This window comes from Pleurodeles waltl, chromosome 1_2 (assembly GCF_031143425.1).
Source record: "Pleurodeles waltl isolate 20211129_DDA chromosome 1_2, aPleWal1.hap1.20221129, whole genome shotgun sequence".
NCBI classification, from domain to species: Eukaryota; Metazoa; Chordata; class Amphibia; order Caudata; family Salamandridae; genus Pleurodeles; species Pleurodeles waltl.
In genome coordinates, this window is record NC_090437.1 from 1,312,048,249 (window position 1) to 1,312,074,292 (window position 26,044).

Genomic DNA, 26,044 nt, shown 5'->3' on the forward strand with positions numbered 1-26,044 from the left:
ATGAAATATGTGGCAGGGATAAAAAATATAAATGCAGATTGTATGTCAAGATTGCCAATAGACGAAGGGGAAAAGTTTGAAGAGGATGAGTAGATGGTGGCAGAGATATCGGATATTTGGGGAGCCATAGGCAAGGATGAGTGGAAAGCTGCGGTACAATCAGATACTGTATTAGAAAAGTTGATGAAAGAGTTACCAGTAGTGAGGAAAAGGAATTTAGGTGTAGATTTAGATATCTTCAAAAATGTATGGGAGGAATTGTCAGTTCTGGATGGAGTGGTGAGAACGGGTGACAAACTGGTAGTACCTACCAGTTTGAGAGAAAAAGTGTTAAACTTAATACATGAAGGTCATGGCGGCATGTCTGCCATGAAAAGGAAGACCGGTGCAGAGTTTTGGTGGCCAGGAATGGACAAACAGATTGAAAGATATGTAAGGGAATGTGTTGCGTGCACGTGTAGTGATAAATTGCATGTATTGCAAGAAGCAGCCATTAAATCATTGGAGTTACCAAGGAGGGCATGTGAGAGGGTAGCTATTGACATATGTTGTCCATCCGAGTGTTTGGGTTGGTCAGACAGGTTCGCCATTGTCATGATGGATTATTATTCTAAATGGTCGGAAGTAGCATTCATGAAAGAAGTGAAAACATGTAATGTGGTAGCATTCTGTGAAGAGATATTCAGAAGGGAAGGATGTCCTGGAGAAATAGTGAGTGACAACGGTCCACAGTTTACGTCTGTTGAATTCGAAAATTTCCTCAAGAAATGGGGAATTAAGCATTGTAAGACACTAGTGTATCATCAAAGGGGCAATGGAATGATTGAACGATTTAACCAAGTGTTGGGGGAAAACATTCAATTAGCTATGTTCAACAATTCTCCTTGGAGGAATCAGGTGAGAGACACGTTCTGGAGTTATAGAACCACCCCACATAGTGTGACAGGAGAAACACCATTTATGCTATTGAAGGGAAGGGTACCATGTACTGTGGTGGTACCAGCATGGATGGTCAGAGAGAAAGGGTGTGATGTTAATCACAACGTAATTGGTGAAAGGGGGAGAAAATATCAAGAACGGAATGAATCAAGACACAATTGCAAAATTAAAAGAAAACAAATGATGTATGAAAAAGGAACGTGGGTGAGAGTAAGTACGGGAAACATTGCAAGGAAGGGTAAGTCTAAGTTGTCGGAACCAAGGTGCGTGACAGATGTAAGGGGAAATAATGTAAAGTTATCAGATGGTAAGTGGTGGAATGTGAGAAGGATGGCAAGATGTACAGATGTGGATAAGAATGAGTGGATGAGGGAAAAGGGGATGAGTGAAACACAAGTTGTGGTGATAAAGTAAAAGAGGACTGGAGTGGCAACAAGGTTGTGGTAAGAGGACCTAGCAGACAGGCCAAGGAAAGAACAAGGTAATTGAAAGACTATGGGGGTCATTATGACCCCGACTGTTGGAGATAATGTTTGCCGTAGTACCGCCAACAGGCTGGCGGTACTTACCACTACATTATGACTTTGGCAGGTTGACAGAAGCCAACGCCCCAATGGACCACTCCGACGGCCATGGCGGTAGCAGCCGCCGGGCTGGAGATAAGAATCCCCAGCCAGGTGGCTGCTATTGTACTGCCGGCGGTATCATGACCCTGCCTACTGCCATGGTTTCCATGGCGCTCGTAACGCCACTAAAACCATGGCAGTAGGCCCTATCAGTGGCACGGAATTTCTCCCCTATCACTGATAGGAGGCCCCCTCCCCCCCAACACTCCCCAGACACCCCATCCCCCCTTTATCCACGCTCCCCCTACCTTTCAACCTCCTCCCATACACACACACAAGCAGACACACACTCATTCACACAGACATACATACACGCATGCATCCATTCAGTCACGCACACTTCTGTACACACATTCACACTGACGCATTCACATTTCCATTCATACACGCACTCACACACATACATACTTGCACGCAAACAACACCACACACACACTCGCATTCACGCACACACTCACACATACATGCACACACACAAAACATCCCCCACCCATCTCCCCTGTTGGAAACCCGACTTACCTGAATCCAAGGGGTCTTCTGGCAGGGGACGGGATGGGACGCTGCTACCGCCAGCAGCACCCGCCAGCAGAACACCGCCAGGCCATATTATTTTTCATAATTCGGCTGGCGGCAGTCTACTGGCGTGGCGCTGCTGGTGGTAGCAGCGCCACTTTACCACCATCCGCCAGTAGGGCCACAGCTGGATTTCCGCCCTTCTTGTGGTGGAAATCCGGCTGTGGTCATAATTTGGCGAATGGTTGGTAGCCACGGCGACGGTATTTTGGTGGCCATCGATTCGGCGGAAGGTGGCATTTACTGCAATTATTGTAATGAAGGCCTATTTGTGCTATTAGTAGAGCAAACATAATATTAGTTATTGCATGTGTTAACCGGTTTGTAGGTATTACTGTGGGACTGAGAACTTGAATTTAAAATTAGGTTAGTATAGTAAGTATTGTTTGAATTAATATAAGGATAAGGGATGTGTTATATTCTTGTTATGTCAAATGATGTGCCACTCTGGAATCATGCTGTATCCTGGCAACTGAGCTACTGCTTCTGGAATCTCATGAGATTCCGGTGGGAGAGGTCGGTTGGTGAGGAGGACGGCTGAGCCAGGGGTTGCTGCTTATAGACAATAAAAGTATGTCCAAGGAGCTCCTGTCTTAACAGTCACCAACATGTATGACATACCATCATCATCAAACGTATGTATATGGGTACATTAGTGTAGTGGATTTTAGTAGAGGTTCACTAGTTATAGTTAGCTATAACTTGTGCCTCCGCCATGCACTGCTTCTGACCTCACTTATAACATCACTCATGACATGTTCTATGATGTCATTTGTGACATAACGGATGACATGTCGAATGACATAATTGATGGTGTCACTGATAACATCACTGATGACATCATCCAAGGTTCGTTTTCCTACATATTGCTGAACAAATTGCTATGGCTTTACATGTACTATAGTTTACATTCACGATCAACCAAAGGTATATGGGAAACTGTCAATGAGTATGGTGTTACATCTGTATACAACTGTTCAGAGAAAGCCAAAATAGTGAATGCCAATTCCTAAACAAATATCCTACTACAGACAGCTTTTATCTGTATTAAACCCCTGACACACACTGAGTCTACGTAGAGAAATACATTTTATATCTAAAGAGAACTGAGTACTGTAAACCGTGTTTACTCTAGGGAGAGAATTCTCTCTATACCACAATGTTTGCAAACAGTCAAACTCTCATGAGAAATAAAACACAGAGTATTGAAAAGAGTATACTAAGAACAGTGAACACTCTATGTAACACTTGTCAAAAAACACTATTTGCAAAAAAACAAAAAAGAAAAACAAGATCAAAAAGTGCTAAAGATCATACTGCCTGCACCCATAATTCTGTGGTGAAAACTTTATAACTAGCCCTTCTTCTGAAGCAAAACAAGCATGCATTGTTAGTACATGGTGCACACACTCTTCCATGTTATGTATACATTATCATTCTAAACAAGGGCCCATATTTATACTTTTTTTACGTCACATTTGCGTCATTTTTTTACACAAAAGCGGTGCAAACTTACGAAATATAATTGTATATGGTAAGTTTGCGCCACTTTTGCGTCAAAAAGTGACACAAATGCGGCACAAAAAAAGTATAAATATGGGCCAATATTCTCTAATGACTCAAAACTGCTTACAAAAGTTACTAGAATCTTTCTCCTGTAGGAAACATTTTCTGCAGAACCAAAAAGTTGTGTGGAGCATAATCAATATGAGTCACCTGTCACTCTCACGCTGAGTTACTCATGAATCCAAGCGTTTATAACGTGTTCAATACATCTAAACAGCTATGTTGAATTAGGAGCACACACGTTTTGTAAGCACCTACACATATTAGCTACACCCAAGCTCTATAAAATTACATAGAATTATTATGATCGATACTTGCCACTATGTAAACTGCAAAGCAAACTAGCACACTTATTGGATGATGTCATCAGTGATTTCTTCAATTATGTCATTTGAGGTGTCATCCATGATGTCATAGAACATGTCATGAGTGATGTCATACGTGAGGTCTTAAGAATGGATGGCAGAGGCACAAGTACCCCCATTTTGTTGTGATTTGATGATACCGGATTTGCAACTCAGTATTAGGGATATGAAATTCTACAAATGTGCATGTAAACAAGTCTAAATTACTCTTTTTCACAGGAAGAAATCGTACTAATAAATATTACATATGTCACCCCTAATTAGGTATATTAGCACAGGAGACAGGGTGCCAGGTATTGAAAAGTGGAAAATGAAAGGATTTACCCTTTGCATGTTCCTAAGGTTACTGGCCCCCATAAGTTATTTCATTATTAGAGATCTAGTTATAGTATAAGCACATACTAAAGTTCAGATAAAATTGCAAGTTTGTTAACTTTGGATTGTGATAAGCTGCAGAGCTGATTAAACCAGTACTGTTAATATTTATTAAAAAGCCAGTTCATTGTGAATAGTAATTTTAGTACATATTCAGTAAAATATACTTTTAAAATGTTGCACTTTACCTGCTTAAACCTCCAGTATGCGTATTAGCATTAGCAAGTGTCTATACCTTGTCAGGGTTTCTCCTTAAAGAGATGTGATAACTGCTCTAAGAGCATTTTCATTTTGACAGGTAGATGTCAGAAGGGGCCTATGTGGAGCACGTTCTTATCTCCACATTTAGTTGCAGAGGCAGCATGGACCCAATCAGCCCCCCAAGGACATCTGGTGGCCAGTGGAGTTTTAGGTCAACCAATGCCCCCAAGGGAAGGGGTTTGAGGACACACAATAAACAAACTAAAATAAAGAAAGACAACAATGTATGCATTCGTGCTTGGGGGGAAAAACAGTGACTTCGCCACTCTTGGCTTTAGACCTTTCAAATTATATATAGCTATATACTCATGAATGAGGCTACTACTCATTGTGCTGTGCAAATACACATACAACATAGTTCCTCAGGTTTTGAAGGTTCTATTTCCTCTCAGGTATAGCGTGTGAGGCCATACCTGTTTACAAATAGATCGGAAGAAATGATTACTCCTTCCAAGGTTTTGTCCCTTGGACTGTGACAATTCTTGTTTAAGGAATGCACCCACCTGAATAAAGTATGCTTGTCAATAGGAGAAGATCGGTTCTCTCTCTTTTGTTGCGTCCTACTGCTCTTTGTATATCACAAGGGTATAAGGCAATTCAGGCAGAATAGAATTCAAAATACTGATTTTCTCCAGAACATTACTGCCAGTGACATAACTAAACACATGAAAACTCTGGCCATTCAGTGAACATTCCAAGGTAGATCTTACCTCTTTATACGTGCATAGGTCCCAATATGTATGCAGTCATACCACAGTGACAATAACCTGGCAAAATCCTTCTCCGCACTCTTGCTGATATTATAGAAAAAACACAATGAAAAATTTCAAAGTGGAATGAAAGATTTCAAAGTGGAATATCCACTGTGTATAAGCAACCTCTTAAAGCTTCCGCAATTGTCCAATAGTTACATACACAGAGGGGATTCACAAAGGATCAGTAAATGAACCCATTGTTGCTCACACAATAGTTCAAGGAACATGCTTATGTGACTAGTGGGGCTAGAAGTGTCCATTATGCTGCACGGAACACCAGATCCATTGAGAAAAGATCCTGGAGTAGCCGATTTCCACAGGTGCCACAGCCCACAGGAAATCTCAGTACAAAGTAGCAGGACTTTCCTGAGTATAGCTAAAATACTCTTAGAGAGTTCAAAATGGTTGCTGAGACTTGGAGAAATCTTGTGGCATTTTTAGCACAGACCCTGAAAAAGACGCCATCCAGGTTTTCTCTTCCAAAGGTTTATTTTCAGTAAGTAAGACTGTACCAACCCTGGCAGCTCCAGCAGCAACTGTCACTGCTGTCACTGCTCACAATCTTTCCACTGACTGCATTCCATCCTGTTGCTTAGACACCGTTACATGTCAAACGTTCCACCAAAGCATTCCACCACATAACCCAACATATCTCCCTCCTTTAACCAAATAAACTTAATAACAAATAAGATAGAATAACTATTTACACTAAATATGATTTCCCAAAACAAAATATCCTGCATGGACATAAATGTCAAAACTTCAGCAATAATATATGTGTTGCCTACACTGCCTATGCAATGTAGTCCCTCAAATAATCTGGTCTCTTGACCATTCTTTTTTTCTTTTCGTCCAAACACCGTTTTCCTCCCCTCTTCACCCTGCTCACCATGCCCGCATGCAACATTCTTCCACTTTCTCATTTCCAACTCATTACATTTCACCACACTACCCACATTCCATTTTCTTCCATCATCCACAACCACACTATATTTACTCACTTTCGTTATGCGCTTTGGTACGGACCACCTGGACAAGCCTTTCTTTGACTTCTCCCAATTCTTTGTTCTTACCCAATCACCAACCGCCAGATTTCATTCCGCGACACCACCCATTTCTCCGCCATCATACCTCCCTTGCCCTTCAGCAACACAAATCCTCAATCTCTTCTCATTGACTCTCTTTCTACCAGCCTTGCCCATTCACCCTGGAACGGCCTTAGTACACGGTTTCCTCCCTTTCAATAACTTAAACAGAGTTTCCATGGTAAGAGAATGCGGAGTGGTGCGGTAGTTCCATAACATATCCTTGATTTCCTTCTTCCAACTCAACCCATTTTGCACAGCCAACTGAATGTTCTCTCCCAACAGCCTGTTAAATCTTTCCACTAGTCCATTTTCCCTGGGATGTGCAACAGCAGTTTTGATATGCTTAACCCCACAGTTCTCCAAATAGTTCTTAAATTCATTAGATGTAAATTGCGGACCATTATCAGTCACCAGCCCCTCGGGATAACCTTCTCGCCTCCACACCTCTTCACAAAATTCAATGACCACGCCAGACTTGATCTCACACACTAAACTGACCTCTGGCCTTTTAGAATAGTAATCCATCATCACGATGGCATAGGTTTTACCACATCCATCCAATTCAAATGGACCGCACACATCCATGCCCACCTTCTGTCATGGCTCACGAGGAAAGGGTATAGGGACCACAGGAGTGCTCTTTCCAACGTGTGTTTTATCGCTGCACGCACAACACACGCAATTTCTAACAAATCTCTCAACATCACGATCCATGCCTGGCCACCAAAAATCCTCTCTAGCTTTCCTCTTCATACCTGACATTCCACCTTGACCCTCATGCAAAATCCCCAATACATTCTTTCTCAAATTGCGCGGTACTATTACTCTGTCACCTCTTCTCAAAACACCATTATGTTCCGATAATTCTGGCCACACATTCTTGAAATCTGACAACACAATTGACACATCTTCTCTTAACTCCCGCCAATGTTTGTTCAAATTATCCTTTAACAATTTCAACTGCACAACCTCTTCCATCTCCCTCTTCCATACACTCTCTTCTAGCGCTTTTGTTTCCATAGCTTGTATGTCCGCCACCAACCATTCTTCATCTTCCTCACCCACGAATCCTTCAATTGGTAATCTAGATAGACAGTCAGCATTCATATTTGCTATCCCCGGCACATATTCAATCACAAAATCATACTCTTGCAATCTGTAGAGCCATTTATCTATTCGAGGAGATGCGTGATTTGCACCCTTTGTTGTAAAGATGTCCACCAAGGGTTTATGGTTGGTTCATAATACAAACCTTCTACCCCAAACATAATTCCTGAAATGTTGAACCCCCCACCAACATGCAAGAGCTTCTTTTTCAATTGCAGAATATGTGCTTTCTGCACCTTTAAGCGTTCTTGATGCAAACGCAATCACATGCTCTCTCCCTTTACTCACTTGCATCAATACTGCACCCAAGCCATACATACTCGCATCTGTGGAAATAATTGTACGATTTTTCGTTACAAATGGTTTCAATTCGACAGCCTCGATGATGTTGCACTTTAATGTATCAAATGCTTGTTGGCATTTCTCAGACCACTCAAACTTTTGGTTTTTCTTCATCAACGCTCTTAAAGGTTGGCAATATCAGCAAAATTCTTTACAAATTTTGCATAATATTCAGCCAAGCCCAAAAATGATATCAACTGATCTTTATCCACAGGGTTGGGTGCCTTTTCAATAGCTTCCATTAGTCCAACTCTCGGCTTAATCCCATCACCAGACACTGTATGACCCAGGTATTATACTGTACTGCACTCAAACTTGCACTTATTCATCTCTACCGTCAGGCCCGCTTCCTCCAGGATCGAACATACCCTTCTTAACACATTGTTATGTTCCTCCACATTCTCTGCCCACACTAAAACATCATCTTGAAAGAATTTCACATTCTTAACCGCTCCCAGTAAACTCTGCATCACCCTCTGGAACACTGCCGAATCAGATGCCAACCCAAATGGCATTCGCACAAATCTAAATGCCCCTTCAGGTGTAATAAAAGAGATGAGATGCCTTGACTCAGGATGCAGTACAATTTGATTATACGCATTGGATAAATCCAGTGTGGAAAACACCTTACCACCTTGAATGCTGGTCAACAACTCATTTATGTTGGGGATAGGATGTCTATCAACCCATATCTCCTTGTTTAAATCCCTCAAATCCACACACATTCTAATCTTACCGTTGGGTTTCCGAGCCAACACCACCGGACTCAACCATTCTGACGATTCTATCTCCTCTATCACTCCCAACTGCAGCAATCTTGCCAATTCAACTTTCAGCGCATCTCTTAACACCAATGGTACCCTTCTCACTTTATGTACTTTGGGTGCAGCACCTTCCTTTAAGATGATCCTATGTTGAAACTTCTCCAGACAACCTAGTTTTCCTCCAAACAACCTTGGAAATTCTACTTCCCACCTCTTTGCTTTAGATTCATCACGTAACACAGTCAACACTTGTTCCTTGGTATTAGGGTTCAATATAATACCTAACGCCCTTTGCTCTTTCCACCCCAGCAAACACGTTCCAGTTTCCACCACATACACACAACACTTGACTTCCCTCTACTGAAAAAGACGCCATCCAGGTTTTCTCTTCCAAAGGTTTGTTTTCAGTAAGTAAGACTGTACCAACCCTGGCAGCTCCAGCAGCAACTGACACTGCTGTCACTGCTCACAATCTTTTCACTCCCTGCATTCCGTCCTGTTGCTTAGACACCGTTACATGTCCAACATTCCACCAAAACATTCCACCACATAACCCAACATATCTCCCTCCTTTAACAAAATAAACTTAATAACAAATAAGATACAATAACTATTTACACTAAATATGATTTCCCAAAACAAAATATCCCGCATGGACATAAATGTCAAAACTTCAGCAATAATATATGTGTTGCCTACACTGCCTATGCAATGTAGTCCCTCAAATAATCTGGTCTCTTGACCATTCTTTTTTTCTTTTCCTCCAACACCGTTTTCCTCCCCTCTTCACCCTGCTCGCCATGCTTGCACGCAACATTCTTCCACTTTCTCATTTCCAACTCATTACATTTCACCACTCTACCCACATTCCATTTTCTTCCATCGTCCACAACCACACTATATTTACTCACTTTCGTTATGCGCTTTGGTACGGACCACCTGGACAAGCCTTTTTTCGACTTCTCCCAATTCTTTGTTCTTACCCAATCACCAACCGCCAGATTTCGTTCCGCGACACCACCCATTTCTCCGCCATCATACCTCCCTTGCCCTTCAGCAACACGAATCCTCAATCTCCTCTCATTCACTCTCTTTCTACCAGCCTTGCCCATCCACCCTGGCACGGCCTTAGTACACGGTTTCCTCCCTTTCAATAACTTAAACGGAGTTTCCATGGTAAGAGAATGCGGAGTGGTGTGGTAGTTCCATAACATATCCTTGATTTCCTTCTTCCAACTCAACCCATTTTGCACAGCCAACTGAATGTTCTCTCCCAACACCCTGTTAAATCTTTCCACTAGTCCATTTTCCCTGGGTTTGAATACGCCACTGCGCGTCCACGCCGTTCCCGAAATACTGTTGTAAAACTTATATTGTACAAATAGTTCGCACAGTTCTTATCTGTCTTAGCGTTCACTCATACAGAAAGTACCAAAACACCCTACGGACTTCACTATACGGTACCTCAGCCTGTAGGACTGGATCCTTAAGTACGCTCCTCCTTGTTTTCTGCTTTACATTTAGACGTTCAGCCCTTCCCAGACTCGTCCAGTTTTTCCTAGGTTCTTTTCCACGGTACACTCCACACTTCTTGGTTTCCAGGTCACAATTTATTTTTGGCACGATGCGCCCCAAATCTGCTTCTTCCCAGCACGGTTGACACTCTGCCAGGGTTGGCTACCCTTGGTATCCCATCCTCATCGCCACTGAAAAAGACCCCATCCAGGTTTTCTCTTCCAAAGGTTTATTTTCAGTAAGTAAGACTGTACCAACCCTGGCAGCTCCAGCAGCAACTGTCACTGCTGTCACTGCTCACAACCTTTCCACTCCCTGCATTCCGTCCTGTTGCTTAGACACCGTTACATGTCAAACATTCCACCAAAACATTCCACCACATAACCCAAAATACCCAGCATCTAAGGACCCCTAGAACTCGAACTAGCACAGCCCCATATGCAAAGAAAAACCCACAATACAGTCAGTGCAGCAGCAGCCACAAAGGACCATCCTTGTTTCTACAAGATGCAGCCCCAGCCACATGAAGGACATCCAGAAGACTACTGCTGATGATCTTCTGAGCCCAGAGTTTGATTTGCTTAAGAATATAAGGAAAAGACACAACATAAAAGAGACAATGCAGATGGGTACAGATGCTGTACAATAGTTAATTGTATCAAACTTATGCACCATATTCTTACGGTTCCGTCCCTGAAGGTTCATTCACTACTGTACTATCCAAGCAAGATGGGGAACTGTGGGAAGTGTATTAGAAAACCTAATTTTCCAGAGGTATGATGGGCTCAAAGGGATTAGGGTAAAAGCCCTTGGGGCCCCTTTCTGACAGGAGACCTGCGATGAGGATTGTGACTCCTCACAGCTCAGCTCTGAATGAACAGCTGGGGAGGGTCCAAGAAATTCAGTAACTAGAAAAGGACCAGGGTGAGACCTTCCCATTCATAATCAAGCGTAAAGGGAGACCTGAGAATGGAAAGCCCATTTGTTCTTTAGGCCTTTCATCAGCTACACACAAGCTCAGTGGAAGGGAGACCTGGTTCCAGAACTAGTTTGGTTTAACTGAGGAGGCGTGCATTTCTAATTTCTCCAAAGACACCCCTGGCTGGCACGCAAGTTCCCTTCAGGGTCAGAACGATTCTACCATGCTGGATTGTCTTAGAATACGGCATCATATGATGGATTGCAGTAAGACAGACAGAATGTGCTGCAAAAGTAGGCACGGTTGCCACTGGAAACTTTTTGTCATTAGTTAAGGAGTGTCCATGAATCACCCCTTACACAGGGTATTGAAGCCTACAACGCTGGTATCTCACCCACTGATCAGGAGAACGTTCTTTGTGCCTACATAAAAACAGAAGAGAAAAGAAATGGACCTGCTGTTTGAGACCTTTGTGGAAATATGAAAGGTTGAACCTGCTACCACTTGTACCCAGGTGTAAGAAGTGTACCCAAGGCTCACTTAAAGTTTGGAGATAGCTAATGAAGCTGTAGTCTCCTGTGTGACTATGGATGCTAAGCAAGCTGCAAGAGGCCATTTTCCTGACGTGCCCAGCTGTCCAGTATCAACTATATCTGAAATGGACTGGATCCTGCTGGTGGCATATGGAGTCCCCTACGTGCTATTCCTGAGGAATCTTGGAAGTGACTCAGAGAACTGCTCCAGAAACTCTGTAAAGTTGGAACTTAGACAATTTTTGGACTTCCAAAATGTCCAGAGCTTAAACTGGATCTCACTGCCAAGGTGTACGACTTCAACTGGACTTCTTTGGACATACCTTCAGGTTTGCCTTGCTGATAGATTTTGCGCTGCATAACAAAGATTAGGGGTCAGATTTGGGTACTCTACCTGTCAAACCCTTGGTCCATCCACCTCGTTTAGGGACGACCAGTGGGGCTCCATAGATGAAATTCTTTCACTGATGGCACAGGAGAGTTATGGACAACAGAGAAAGGAAAATACAGCATCTGCCCTGTTTAGGAGTAATTGGTTTTGTGTACATCCCTGACATAAAATCCTGGTCAGTGAAGGAGAGGAAAAACATCATAATGACCCCCACACCCAGGAAAGAAGCTCCAAGGATGTGTGGGCCATTGTTTTTTGTATTTCAAAACAAATTCCTGCTTTGGGAGTTTGCTTTGGAAAAACAAATAAATATTATATGTTTGGTGTACAGCTGTTAAATCTGATAACAGTTGAGTGTGAAACGTTTAGTATATTGAAAGAAACTGATGTGATGGTGGTTCTTTCCAATGTACAGACATGACCACATCTATCCCAAGTAATATAACTTCTCAGGGATCAGCTTGCACCTGAGGACATTAGAAATGACACAAGATCTCAATTGTTTTCTTGTGAACAGTTTCTCTAGTCAGGAAAAGGAAACAGAAAAGTTAAGCATGTACTTATCTCACAGCAGACAGTCATAAACACTTCTTTAGACCACAGTTAACTGTACTTATTGGAATGATTTGGCACAGACTATTCAACTTTGGCTTAATACCTTATGAAAGATTTTTTCTCCACATTATTTCTCAACAATTAGGAAAGAGTTTGGTTGGGTAACTTGACCCCTGGCTCCATTTCCAACTCTCCTTTGTTGTTGAATTACAAGCAAACAATTATTTAAGCAGCTTTTTCAGATTCATTAAGAGAAATTTTCTTCAACAGAACGTGTAAGTTTCTCAATGTTCTCGGATTTTCTCAGTTCCAGACTTTCATAAGTGGACATTGACATATGCTCTTTCTGATTTCAAAAACGGATTCTTTCAGTTCACTCGACTATTACTTCCTCAGTACATTCTGAGGATTTCTAAGTACACCAATTTTGTTTTATCAGTGGCTTCAGAATTTCCCAGTTAATGTACAGCTACATGAATCAGCTGTCCATCACACTTAACAGTGTAAAAAAAAAAAAAGTATTCGTCTAAGGAACAAGATACTGGACAGGTGGTTTCTGGAAAAGATAATTGAGAAAACTACGATATATAACATAAATACAAACCCAATTTTGAAAAATAGAGTAAAGATTGATAAATAAAATAATAGCAAAATGACAAAAATCTAATAAGTTAAAACAAAAGGTCTGATTTAGATCTTGGCTGCCCCGCCATCGGGTTATCAACTGAAAACCAGTCCGGCACTTTGACGGTCCACCGGCCGTATTTAAATGTTGGCAATTCCATAGGTGAAAGCCTGCATTCAAACTGCTGACTCCGCCAAGAAGCACCACCCGCATCAACGGTGGGATATGGAAAATTGGCTGCCGGCAGTACTCCTGGCACCCTTTCGCTGAGCATATTTGTATGTGCCTTACCGCGGTCTGACCCCATGGATAGGGGGGGGTGGTATGGGGTGAAAACCCACCTTTTTTCCTGATTCCACCAACGTTTGTGACTAGACAACACCTGATATCGCTGCTGTCACGACACATGAAGAAAACACAACACCCCCCCTCCACTGGACTCGAAGGTAGGGACACCACATTTCCAGGGTACTGCACAGGAGGTGAGTACCACTGCAGGCATATACATGTCACAGTAATGTTTTTTAAATCACTGTGATTCTCATATGCCGGGGAGACTATTGTTTCACACATGGCTGGGGGCACACTTGCACAACATGCATATCACATTGTAGGAGGCTGGTCTGGTTTGTACTGGGTACCTAAGGTACTTACACCTTATACCAGGTCCAGTTATCCCTTATTAGTGAAATGTAGACAGTGTCTAGAAGTCAGGCTCTCTAGGGGTAGTGTGGATGAGCAGCCAAGGCCTAACTAGGAGACATGCAAAGCTCATGCAATACCACTCTAGTCACACAGTACTCACACACATGAAAGAAAATACTCAGTGTTACAAAAATAAAGCTACTTTATTTTGGTGACACAAATGCCAAAATACCATAAAGACTACTCTCCCTTAGGAGGTAAGTAATACATAAATTATATACACTAGTGTCCAGAAATAGCTGTAAAAACAGTTAGAAAACAGTGCAAACAGTGAAAATCACAATAGTTAGAAATGGGCCTAGGGGGAACACAAACCATATACTAAGAAAGTGGAATGCGAAAATCGGTTTCCGACCTAGGCAAGTGTAGTGTGCAGAGTGGTGCTGGGAGTATTAGAAAACACCAAAGGTAAGTAATAGAACCCACCCCAGAGCCCAGGAAAGCAGGAGTAAATCACAGTACCTTTCCTAGAACAGACAAGAACACGAGAAAGAAGATATTGCAAGAACCAGAAGAGACTGCAAGACACCAACAATGGATTCCTGGACCTGAAGACCTGTGGAAGAAGGGGACCAAGTCCAAGAAGCACTGAAGAGTCCAGGCAGAACAGGAGCCCCTGCTAACCCGGATGAAGGTGCAAAAGAAGAACCACCGGTGAAGAAGAACAGTCAGTACTGCACCCAAGAAGACAGATGCGGGTTCCTGGTTGGTGCAGATAATGTCCCACTCCGGATGGATGATTGCAGTCTGGTTTGTGTCACTGGATTACGCCAAGCAAAGCTTGCAGTTAGCAGAAAATATGGCTGCCCGGGACCAGGAGGAACCTGGTGGACTCCACCCAGGAGGGGGAGCAATTCAGAGAGCCCTCAGAAGACCAGGCAGCATGCACAGAGTCCCACAGCACGGGGAAAAAGAAGGTGCAAAAGGAAGCCCACGCAGCACTACAAGAAAGGGTCCTATGCCACTGGAGAACCACCCAGGAAGCTGTGTATCTCAGGAAGGAGTGCTGGGGGCAAGAGCTGCATGGTGTATGAAGAACGTTGTGGAAGGATGCAAACAAGCCTTGGCAACTGCAAAAAACGTGGGGCATGGGGGTACTGTCTTGCGTGGGGAGGCAAGCTCTTACCTCCACCAAAATTGGACAGTTGGACGTCAGGACCGTCGGGACTACTTCAGTGCACCATCCATGATGCAGGATCCATGCAGCTCATCAGGTGAGTGGTCCCACACAAACAATTGTCGTTGCAGAGAGGTGCCTGCTGAAGCAGGGGAGTGACTCCTTCAGTCCCAGGGAGGTTCCTTCATTCTTCTGTTGCAGGCTGAAGACATGCTGTCCTCTGAGGATGCATGACCGGGAAACAGTTGCAGTTGCTGGCAGGAGCTGAAGATACAATGTTGCAGAAGTTGTCTTAGCTTCTTTGTTGCAGTTTGTAGAGTTCCTTGAGGGTCCAGATGCAGTTTCTTCAGTAAGAAGGTGAAGTAAATGATGCAGAGGATTCCTGCTGGAGTCTTGCAATCCGAATCTGAAAAAACACCCAAGAGAGAAACCCTAAATAGCCCTGAAAGAGGGATTGGTCAGCTAAACAGGTAAGCACCTATCAGGGGAGGGCTCTGACATCACCTGCTGGCACTGGCCACTCAGATGCTCCCAGTGTTCCCTGCCAACTTGGAATCCAAGATGGCAAAACCCAGGGACCCTCTGGAGGAGCTCTGAGCACCACCCCTGGGATGGTGATGGACAGGGGAGTGGTCACTCCCCTTTCTTTTGTCCAGTTTAGCGCCAGAGCAGGGACTTGGGGGCCCCTGAACCGGTGTAGACTGGATTATGCTAGGAGGGCACCATCTGTGCCCTTCAAAGCATTTCCAGAGGCTTGGGGAGGCTACCCCTCCCATGCCGTAACACCTATTTCCAAAGGGAGAGGGTGCAACACCCCTCTCCCAAAGGAAATGCTTTGTTCTGCCTTCCTGGGCTTGAGCTGCTCAAGCAACAGGAGGGCATAAATCTGTCTGAGAGGTGGCAGCAACTGGGGTTGCCTGGAAAACCTCAGAAGGCTGGAAAGGCAATGAAGGGGGTCCTCTAAGGAGCGGCCAGAGAACATGGAATCATACAACCAATGCTTGCAAAAGCATTGGGGTATGATTCCAACATGTTTGATACCAAACATGCTCTGTTTGGAGTAAGGGGGCACCAGTATGCCAATTGTGGGTGAAATATTGGATTACCAGTTTCCTACAACCATAATTTAAGGGCGAGAGCATCACTACTGGGGTTCTGATTAGCATGATCCCATTATACACAGTCAAACACACTGACAAACAGGCCAAAAGTGGGGCTAACCATGCTAGAAAGAGGCCACTTTCCTACACACATACATCCACGCTGTGGTGTCATTATGCATTGCCAAATGAATACTGGCACCACAATGATGGCACAATCACACTTGACAATGGTATCCATGTGTGTGCATTGCAAGCGGACCTGTACTGGTAGGTTTGTGCTATATGTTGTGTATGCGAGTGAGTATCTGTATGTGTGTGTATGTGTGGATTGGCTGGTTGAGATAGAGGGAGCTGGAGTGGGTGATGTGGTTGTGTCTGTATGTGTGTCACTTGCATGTGAGATTGATGTTGTTGTGTTGTCATTTGACACATTCAGATGACTGTTGTTGTTATGTAGCTGATGTTGTCATGATGTGTGTAGCTGTTCTTGCATGTGAGTTTGTGTAGTTGAGCGTGTAGTTGTGATGTTGTTGTGTGTGGGTGCAGTGTCAATGGTGTGTGTGTGTGGTGTGCTATGGATGTATGTCAATGTGTGTTTTCGACATGTACGGGTTGTGTTTTTTTGGAATTGTAATGGATGATGATATGTATGTGGTGTGTTGTGTAGTGTGTAGTGCAAGGCGACACATATGGCTAAGGTACAGTGTGTGTGTGTGTGTGTGTGTGTGTGTCTCTTACCCCTTTTCCATCGCCCCTGCCATTGTCCGAAGTCCACTGTTTCACACTGCCATCTCCCTCCAGCAGAAATCTGTCACCAGTCCACGGCTTGCAGAGCCGTAACATCTAAACACAGAAGGCGGAGCACCATCGACTTGACGGTGCTCTCAGGCCCACTGTCAATACGGCTTGATGGTAACCCCGTCCAGCTTTAAATCAGGCCCACAGTTATGAATTTCTATTGTTTAAACATAAAAATATTACCAAAAAGAGTTAAGTGCCAACCAGGGTCAACTGGTTCGTCTTGAACAGTCCTAGGCTCACATAAAGGCTAACCTCGACAGAGCAGGTCATAAATAGAGAATCCGCTTCTGTTCTTCAACAGGTTTAGAAGGTATTCTGACGAGAGTATTTGGGATGCCACATTCTTGCTTTGCTTCCTAACTAATGGGGTAAAAGTTCCCAGGGGTAACCCTTTTTACTTTTACTGCTCTTCCTGTGTGCCCTACTGCAATCAGTTCAATAGTGCACCTCTGTTAGACCTAGCATCCTTGGTGTGGGTTCCCCAACCTTTTTGCCGTCTGACCTCCTGTATGTTGACATCATTTTTGCTGGATTTAGGATTCTGGGTACTTTACCACTGCTGACCAGTGGTAAAGTGCAGGTGCTTTGTACTTTAAAACATGGTAACATTTGCTTCTCCACAATTGCCATATTTAATTTACCTGAAAGTCCCTAGTAAAGTACACTATATGTGCCCAGGGCCTGTAAATTAAATGCTACTAGTGGGCCTGCAGGACAGATTGTGCCACCCACTACAGTTGCCCTTCAAACATGCCTCAGGCCTGCCATTGCAGAGCCTGTTTGCGCATTTTAAACTGCCATTTGAACTTGGCTAGTGTACCGACTTTCTAGGCCCAAACCCTCCTTTTTATTACATGTAAGTCACCCATAAGGTAGGCCCTAGTCAGCCCCAAGGGCAGGGTGCAGTGTACAATGAACATGTTCTTTAAAATTTAACAAATTTAAGTTAATTTAAGATTAAGTTCATTTTTCACTATTGCAAGGGCTAGCTCCCCCATAGGAAAGCATTCGGATTAACTTAAAACACCTTTTAAGTGTAATGTACAATAGGGAAGATATAGAAATTTGGAGTTTGGTGTCTCTGGACTCACAATTTAAAATTAAACTCACACCTTATGGTGAAGTCGGATTTTAAATTGCATGTCTGAATATGCCACTTTTAGAAAGTTGACATTTTCTTACCTTAACCATTCTGTCCCTTAGCCTGCCACTGAAAATACATCTGGGTTGGGCTAGGTGACAGTTACAATTTGTGAATTCCCTCTTGACAGCCTCAAACACAGGACATTCAGCAGCATCTGTAGTCATCTGCATAGTGATGGGTCTTCTTAGGCAGAGGAAAGGGGAGGGCTTGACACTTACATTTCAATAGGTGGTGTCCTGTCTTCACACAAAAGACTGATTACCCCCAACAGTTAGCCTGGCAGACAGTGCTAGGATGAAAGGGACCTTTATGCATTTCAGAGGACTCCTTTGATGTCTCCCCCACATCAAAGGCCTTTATGGGTATAAGTACTAGACCGCAAAGACCAGCAAATCAGATTTCTACTGGAACCAAGGACACTCTGCCAGAAAGAAGGACTGCCGTGTTGCCAGGAGGGACTGCCACTCTGCAAATGAACTGCTGTGTTGGCCTGCTGCTTGCTGTAGGAGGGACTGCCACTTTGCTACTTGTTTTGCTGTGTTGGCCTGCTGCTTCTTGCCTGCAGTGAGAGGGACTGGACTTGTTCTCTACATCCTTGCACCCAAGAGTCTCCAAGGGCTTGCTGGCTTGCCCCATGTTCTCTGCAGTCTTCAGGGAAATCGAAGACAGCTTGCAACTCTCCTGGTGCTGCTGGACTCTGCCCCTGTGAGTCCTATCCTTGCCTGAGGTGCCCCCTCCAGTCCTGAGTTTCTGAAGTGGGTTTTTCAGCTACAAACGTCAAAAGTGAAGCAACGCCCTGAGCACAGCAGAAAAATCTGCCCATCACCTCACCAACCATGAAGCAGCGACTGTCCAATAACAGTGGATCACAGACTGTGTGGCCTGATGATTATGCTCTGTGTGGCCTAATGACGACTCATCACATCCATTTACCTGGAACCCATTGACAAAGCAGCACCCCGGTAAGGTAAGGTACTGTTCAGTTGACCCTGCATGGGTTCTGTAGTCGGCCTACCCTGCATCACAGTCGGCCTGGATTTCTGATTTTCACCCTTTCCTCACAACCTCAAGTAATCTTCTGATGGCTAGTGACTCCTAAGCACTGTTTTCACCTTTAAGGCCTCAATACGAGTCTGGCGGTTTTCAGACCACACAAAAAGATGATGGCTGGAGTGCTGAAACTTTTTAAACACTCAACCCCAGTCACAGATCTTGGTTTAGTCCATCTTTCTTTTGCTCACCATGCCTCCCCAGTTTGGACCTAGCTGTATTCAAATCAAACTTGACCCTGTTCCTCATGGGAATACTCCGGCCCAAACTGCCAGGCCAGCTCCTCCTTGGACCGGAAACAAGCATACTTGGACCAGTTTCAGGGTATTACCGTTCATCAGCTAGGCTTACTTGAAACCAGTGGCACAGTGAGCACTAGACCCACGTCAGGCATACTATTCCCACTTAGGGCAACTTCAGCAACACAAAAAGATGATGGAAGTAGTGCTGAAACTTTTTGAACACTCACTCCCAGTCACAGATCTGGTTTAATCCATCACTCTTTTGCTCACCATGCCACCCTAGTTGGGACCTAATCATCGGCAAATCCTTCTTGACCCTGTTCCTCTTGGGAACAGTCCAACCAGAACTGCCAGGTCAGGTCCTCCTTGGACCCGAAACAAGCACCCTGGGACTGGTTTCAGGTTATCACCCTTCATAAGCCAGGCTAGCTTGATTCCAGTGGCACAGTGAGAATGGGACCCACGTCTGGGCATACCCTTACCACTTAGGGAAACTTCAGCATCACAAAAAGATGATGGACAGAGTGCTGAAAGTTTTCAAACACTCACCCCCAGTCACAGATCTGATTTAATCTATTGTTCTTTTGCTCACCATGCCACCCCAGTTGGGACCTTGTCATATGCAAACCAGTCGTTAACGTGTTCGTCATGGGAACAGTCCAGCCCGAACTGTCAGGCCAGGTCCTCCCTGGACTGGAAACAAGCATTCTGGGATCAGTTTCAGGGTATCACCCATCATCAGCCAGGCTAACTTGAATCCAGTGGCACAGTGAGCATGGTACCCATGACTGGGCATACCCTTCCCACTTAGGGAAACTTCAGAAACACAAAAAGATGATGGACACATTGTGGTGAAACTTTTTGAACACTCACCCCCAGTCACAGAACTCGGTTTGATACATCATTCTTTTGCTCACCATGCCACCCCAATTTGGACGTAGCCATATGCAAATCAGTCTTGACCCTGTTTCTCATGGGAACAGCCCAGCCCGAACTGCCAGGTCAGGTCCTCCCTGCACTGGAAACAAGATTTCTGGGAGCGGTTTCAGGGTATCACCCTTCATCAGCCAGGCTAGCTTGAATCCTTCAGACCGCCAGCTTCGCGGTGATGTTCAGGATCACCGCTGTTGTGGAGGTCCACCTGCCACATTGAGACCCTGGTGGTCAGACCGCCAGGATTCCGCCAGCACCGCCAGTATCCATGATCCCGACAGCTTGGCGGTCAGTGAACAATTACAAGCCGGAGACAATGCTGTAGCCTGTTTCCGTTAGGCTGAACAGCGAAAACCGAGGTTTTCACCCGCCGACTTAGCAGGAAACTCCTAATAGCTCCAGTGGAGTGGTCGTCATGAAGGCGGTGGCCACCCTGTTGGGAGTTTGGCAGTTGGGCTTTCCCTTCCGCCAAACTCTTAATCTTTAAAAATTCATATTTCAACTTCTATTTATTGGACCTTTGTTGTTTTGGTCTTGATTAAATCAGATAAGTATTATCCATTTTTCTAAGCTGGTGTTGGGTCTTTTTGTGGTGTCTTTCAATGTTACTATAAATATGTGTTGCACAAATACTTTACACATTGACTCTTAAGTTGAACTTGACTGCTCTATGCCAAGCTACCAGAGGGTGAGCACAGGTTAAATTAGGGTGTGCACCTGACTTACTCTGACTATAAAGACATGTTTAGCATTAAACTTTTACATTTCCTACTTTTAAATACCATGCATCCTGCCTAATGGACAATAGGGCTAACTTAGGGATGTCTTCTTGATATTTAATAGAAAGGTTTAGGTCTGTCAAACAGGGGTTATTTTGACTTTGAATGTATTTGCAGTTTGACACTGCACAGCCAGGCTACAGAGATAGTCATGTTTACATTTCAGCTTTAGTGGATGGCACAATGGGTGCTGTAGCTCACTAGTGAAAAATATCTTCCAATACCTGTAAGTACTTTGTACGATATACTGGGGACTTATCTGTAAGTTAAATATGCCTATTAGGGAATGCCTATTTCACCATGTTAAAAGTAACTAGCTGACTGAGTAGCTTGAGTTCAGGAGCTCAACACCCACCAGTTTGTGTTTAATTACTCAGAGGAACAAATGTTGGTCAGTCACAATAAATGGAGCAATAAAACATCTGCTATACCCTTAGATGTCCAGGATCAGCAGTTGTATATCATTTGAAAACAGTGGGTAATCCAATGAACCTTGTTTATGATAGGGCCTGCCACTACAGTCTTTTCCCATGAATGAGGGATTTCCAGTGTGTAGGTCCCTCAACTTTATACAATTGAATAGTTTTGTGAGGTCCTGCCCCATTAGGATTGGTATCAGCCTTGACAGAGGAAAGAGACAATAATCAAAGTAAAGGATCATGGGAAAAACTCAATAACAATGGATTGTCCTGAATGAAAGTGCATGCCTAACCTTTGCTGCTTCCCAGAAGATACCCAAACATGGGGTATGATACTGTCCATATGTGTCTGAGGTTGGAGAGGTCCATGGCTGTTGAATGCTTGGGCGAGGACCACACATTGGGCAGGTTCCTGCTAGAGGATCTGACCCATACCAAAGGACCAGGGTGCACATGGCCTGGGGCTCTCCAAGGATGGTCTGACAGCAGAGGAATGTGATTTGGACCATAAGTGGGCCTGGTAGCAGGCCTGATGCAACAGGAAGCCCTCCTGGGACAGAATCCATCCTTACCCCGAAAGATCACAGGAAAACAAATTGTGGTGCCTTCTTGGGCTGGTTCTCTAGAGGCCCTGCCACTTAAGCTTCTCCTGGCCATTTCTAACCTGCACTCATTTGAGCAAACAAGGAATGCTCCATCCTGTGCAGCAGGCCAATCTAGATAGGAAAGATCCAGTGCCACAAGGGAACTCTGATTTCCCTCACTGGAGACAGTGATACTGTGGTGCTGTGAAGCCTTGGTTGGCCTGGGATAGCCACCTTCTGGGCTTGTGCATTTAGACACTTGCTTTGGAGCTGGGGCCTGGACAAAAGGGGCCCACCACCATTGTCCCCAGTGTACCAGATGTTTATCGGCCATTAGTGCTAAATTATTTGTTGATAACCTGATTCTTGCTCCAGGTTTTCGAAGAAGCAGAACAGCTAATTTGCTGAAATCTATTGAAAGACATCCTCTGAGAGATGCTTTTGTCTCAGTGGGTGGCAAGAAAGTATGCCAAGCAAGCCTGTCTCTATGTGCTACATGGGGTGTAGCACATAGAGACAGGGTGTGTGGCCAAACATCCATTGCAGGTCAACATGAGGGCCACTGATGACCGGGCACTGGCAAAAGCAAACCGATCACTGGCCCTGAGACTTCTGAACAATAGCTCCAGTGGACTTTGGCACTCTGGTCAGTGGCTGCTGTGGGCCTGGGCAGTCTAATCAGCAGCTTTAGGGACCCTGGGCTACCTGGTTGGCAAATTATCCTGGATTGTGATTTTGGCTCCTCCAAGTTGAACTTCTCAAAGAAACCACAGTGAGAGATCTGTAAAGCCTGTGTGGATGCCTGGGATCTAAAGATTGGGGTAGAGCTCCAGAAACTAAGAGGACTGCCTTTCCTACCTAAGGAAAGGGAGGGAAGATTCTCATGCTCCGCCTGGCTGATCAGCTCAGAAGTTCAAGTGAGAAGTCTGAGAAGCCCATGCAATTGCCTGAGTCCTCCAGGGAAGGACTTTAGACTCCAAATAGGGCCACCTTTTCTAATCAGGGCAAATTGGCTCCAGACTTGGGAGGATTCTCATGCTACTCTGGTGTGTTGAGCTTAAACAAGACAGTCAGTGGACACTGACTGAAGCCTGTATGGATTCCTCAGGCCTGGTAACCTGGACCAAGGCATCAGACACTGGTTGCTTTGAGGTAACCAGCTAATAGATACCCATGTGAGAATTTTGTAAACCGTTCACTGATGCCTGGGGCCGGAGCCCACATGTTAGGGCTCCAAGTAGAGGTGAGAATCATGCTCCCTTCATAGAACAGGCCTGCACTAGACCAGGGACGATTCTGATACCTTTCTAGGCCATCCAGCTCAAAGAAGCACCAATCATACTTGATAACCAAGACAAGGGCTCTAGTCACTGGCTGGTCCAAGCCAACCAGCTCTAAGACACCTCAGTGTGAGTTTGGTGAAGCCTGTACAGATGCCCGAGACCTGGAACTCCAGTCCAGGGCTCCAAGTACAAGCCAGATCTACAAATAGCATCCAGGTCAGCAGTCCATGAGACCACAGACGAATCTTGTGTTCCTTTGGGCCAATCAGCTCAACAAAGCATCAATGAGTGGTCCGCGAACCCCTCATCGATGCCTGGGGCCTGGGGCCTGGTCCCTTGGTTCAGGCTCCAGGCACCATCTACTCTGAGCATGACAGCTCAAAGAAGCCTCAGTGAGAGGGTGGTGTAGCTCACATGGATGCCAGGGTCCTGATCCACTGGCAAGAGACAGCTTCTCTACCCAGGGCATAGTCTTATGAACAGCCCAGGTTTGTAAAATTTAACAACATTCATCTATTAAAACTTGTTATCTTGGAAATCATGTATTGCTCAAAATGTCACTAGTGATCTCTTATTCTCCATGCATATCTGGCCAATGGACTAGTATGGACTAGTATGGCCATACTTAGAGTTCCGCCTGTCTATGATTCACCTGTTTCTTTTTTGTATACAAAACCTCACCAGCAGAGCAGGCATGATAGATTTTGCACCCCCCCACCCATAATCGATTTTATTTAAATATACAAGCCAGGTTTAACATTGTATTGCTGATTTTTAAATGATTGCTGCATTAATTATAATCTGTTTGTTTAGCATTAGATTGATAAACAAGTCCTATGGAGTGATGCTAACTTAATTGGTTTGGAGTTGTGTTATTTTCACTGCCATGCACATACTTTGCCACAGACAAGTTCCTCACTGTCTATAGCTAGCCCTCCAAAGTGGTGCTCCCGGAACACACTGGAACTGGAAGTTATCACAGCGAGCAGTAGCACATTGATGAGTAGACTGCAACAAATTGCCATATAGCTAAACAATCTTCAACCTAGACTACCACAGGACGTGGGCCTAAGGCATGATTGAGATTGATGTTGAACTCCTTCATCATAAGAACATAATAGGCTAATCCACTGTATGGATATTGTGATCTCAGGGTGCTTTACAATTTGGAGGATCCTTCTGCCACCTGGAGCTTTCCCTTAACAGTTTCTTTGCATTCCCAAGTTCTCCCATGAAACACGTGGGGCTGAGCCTCTGAAAGAGCTGTGCAGCAAGAGGACTTATATACATATTTACATATCTTTCTAGGGGTCTCCTGGTCAGCGTGGCCCATGTGTGGCCCTGCCCGTGCAACTATTATGCTCCTTCTAGAAAGACTGTGAATACACTAAGAACTGGGTTGGACATTTTACAGCCTCACAGAGGGTACTAATTGAATTCCTGAATAACAAAGGCACCTTTCTTTTTATTATACATTTATCTACTTTCACTATTAATTTCTCAGCCTCCATATCCCTAGCCCTTTAGTAGCATCTCATTAGCTCATTTTCACAATCAAAAGTGGGTTGTCCTTTAACATTGTCATTGTGTATCTAGTTCCTGCTAGATTCCCCTTTCAATGTACCACTTTCCAGACATACACTTAACATTTTTGTGATAAAAAAGTATGACAAACACAGTTGAAAGTCCTTCATTAAATTGTTTGGGATTTGGTTTTGGTTTTGGTTGCCCAAAAGACAGTTTTTCATAGTTAAGTATGTGAAGACGATTACACTTTTATTTTGTTGTCTCTGGTAATGTTTTTTAAAAACACAGTTTGTCTTCAAAGGAAAACTGGTTGGTCATAAAATCTTGGAATTTCGAGATTAGTTATTTACTCTGCAGATGGGTAGAGCTAACAAAGAATCAGACACTTGACAAGTTGCAGGATCCTAACAGGGCAGCTCTTTCAATGTGTGGAGCTTTTGCTGCAGCCTTCATAGACCCTGAAGCTGGGGGTATTGATAGGTTATTTGTGTGCTGTGGCACCTGAGCCTTGGTCTTGTTGAAAATTGCACTCAACAGAAAATGGAAACATCTCTCACAGATGTTACTGATTGGAGATATCCTTCACCCTGTTTGGGACTCAACTGTATTATGGTCTGAGATGTATCTTATAAACATTCTGGAAGTAAATGCATTTTTGAATGCACAGAAGGGTGGACATGTGTGAACGATACTAAATTTTGCCTCATGATTAACAAATAATTATCTATATCTGGTGCTAAGATATCAGTTTCTGAACATAAATATGCCTTATCTTGTGCTTTTTTGCAGAAATAATTATCACCTCAGGGGGTCAGAACATCCCCCCAGTACCAATCGAGAATGCTCTAAAGAAGGAGTTGCCAATTATCAGTAATGCCATGCTGGTCGGAGAAGGGAGGAAGTTCCCCTCCTTGTTGATCACGTTGAAGGTGAGAAGGAAAATACCGAGTGCCTTCACGTGTGGTCTGGAGAGCATTGGGACATGTTATGCATAGTGCCCGGGGTGCAGCAGGCATGTACACTTTGTGCATCTGCTGGGCATTATAATATTGCAAAGG

General features: G+C 44.1%; 1 protein-coding gene across 1 annotated transcript in view; it reads left to right on the top strand.

Moving 5' to 3' along the window:
• LOC138250906 (long-chain-fatty-acid--CoA ligase ACSBG2-like) overlaps window positions 1-26,044 on the top strand; it is a 306,186-nt gene that overhangs the window by 158,721 nt on the left and 121,421 nt on the right. Inside the window, exon 11 of the mRNA XM_069205604.1 lies at window positions 25,776-25,915. Coding sequence (XP_069061705.1) covers window positions 25,776-25,915 — 140 coding nt within the window. The remainder of the gene's footprint in view (window positions 1-25,775; window positions 25,916-26,044) is intronic.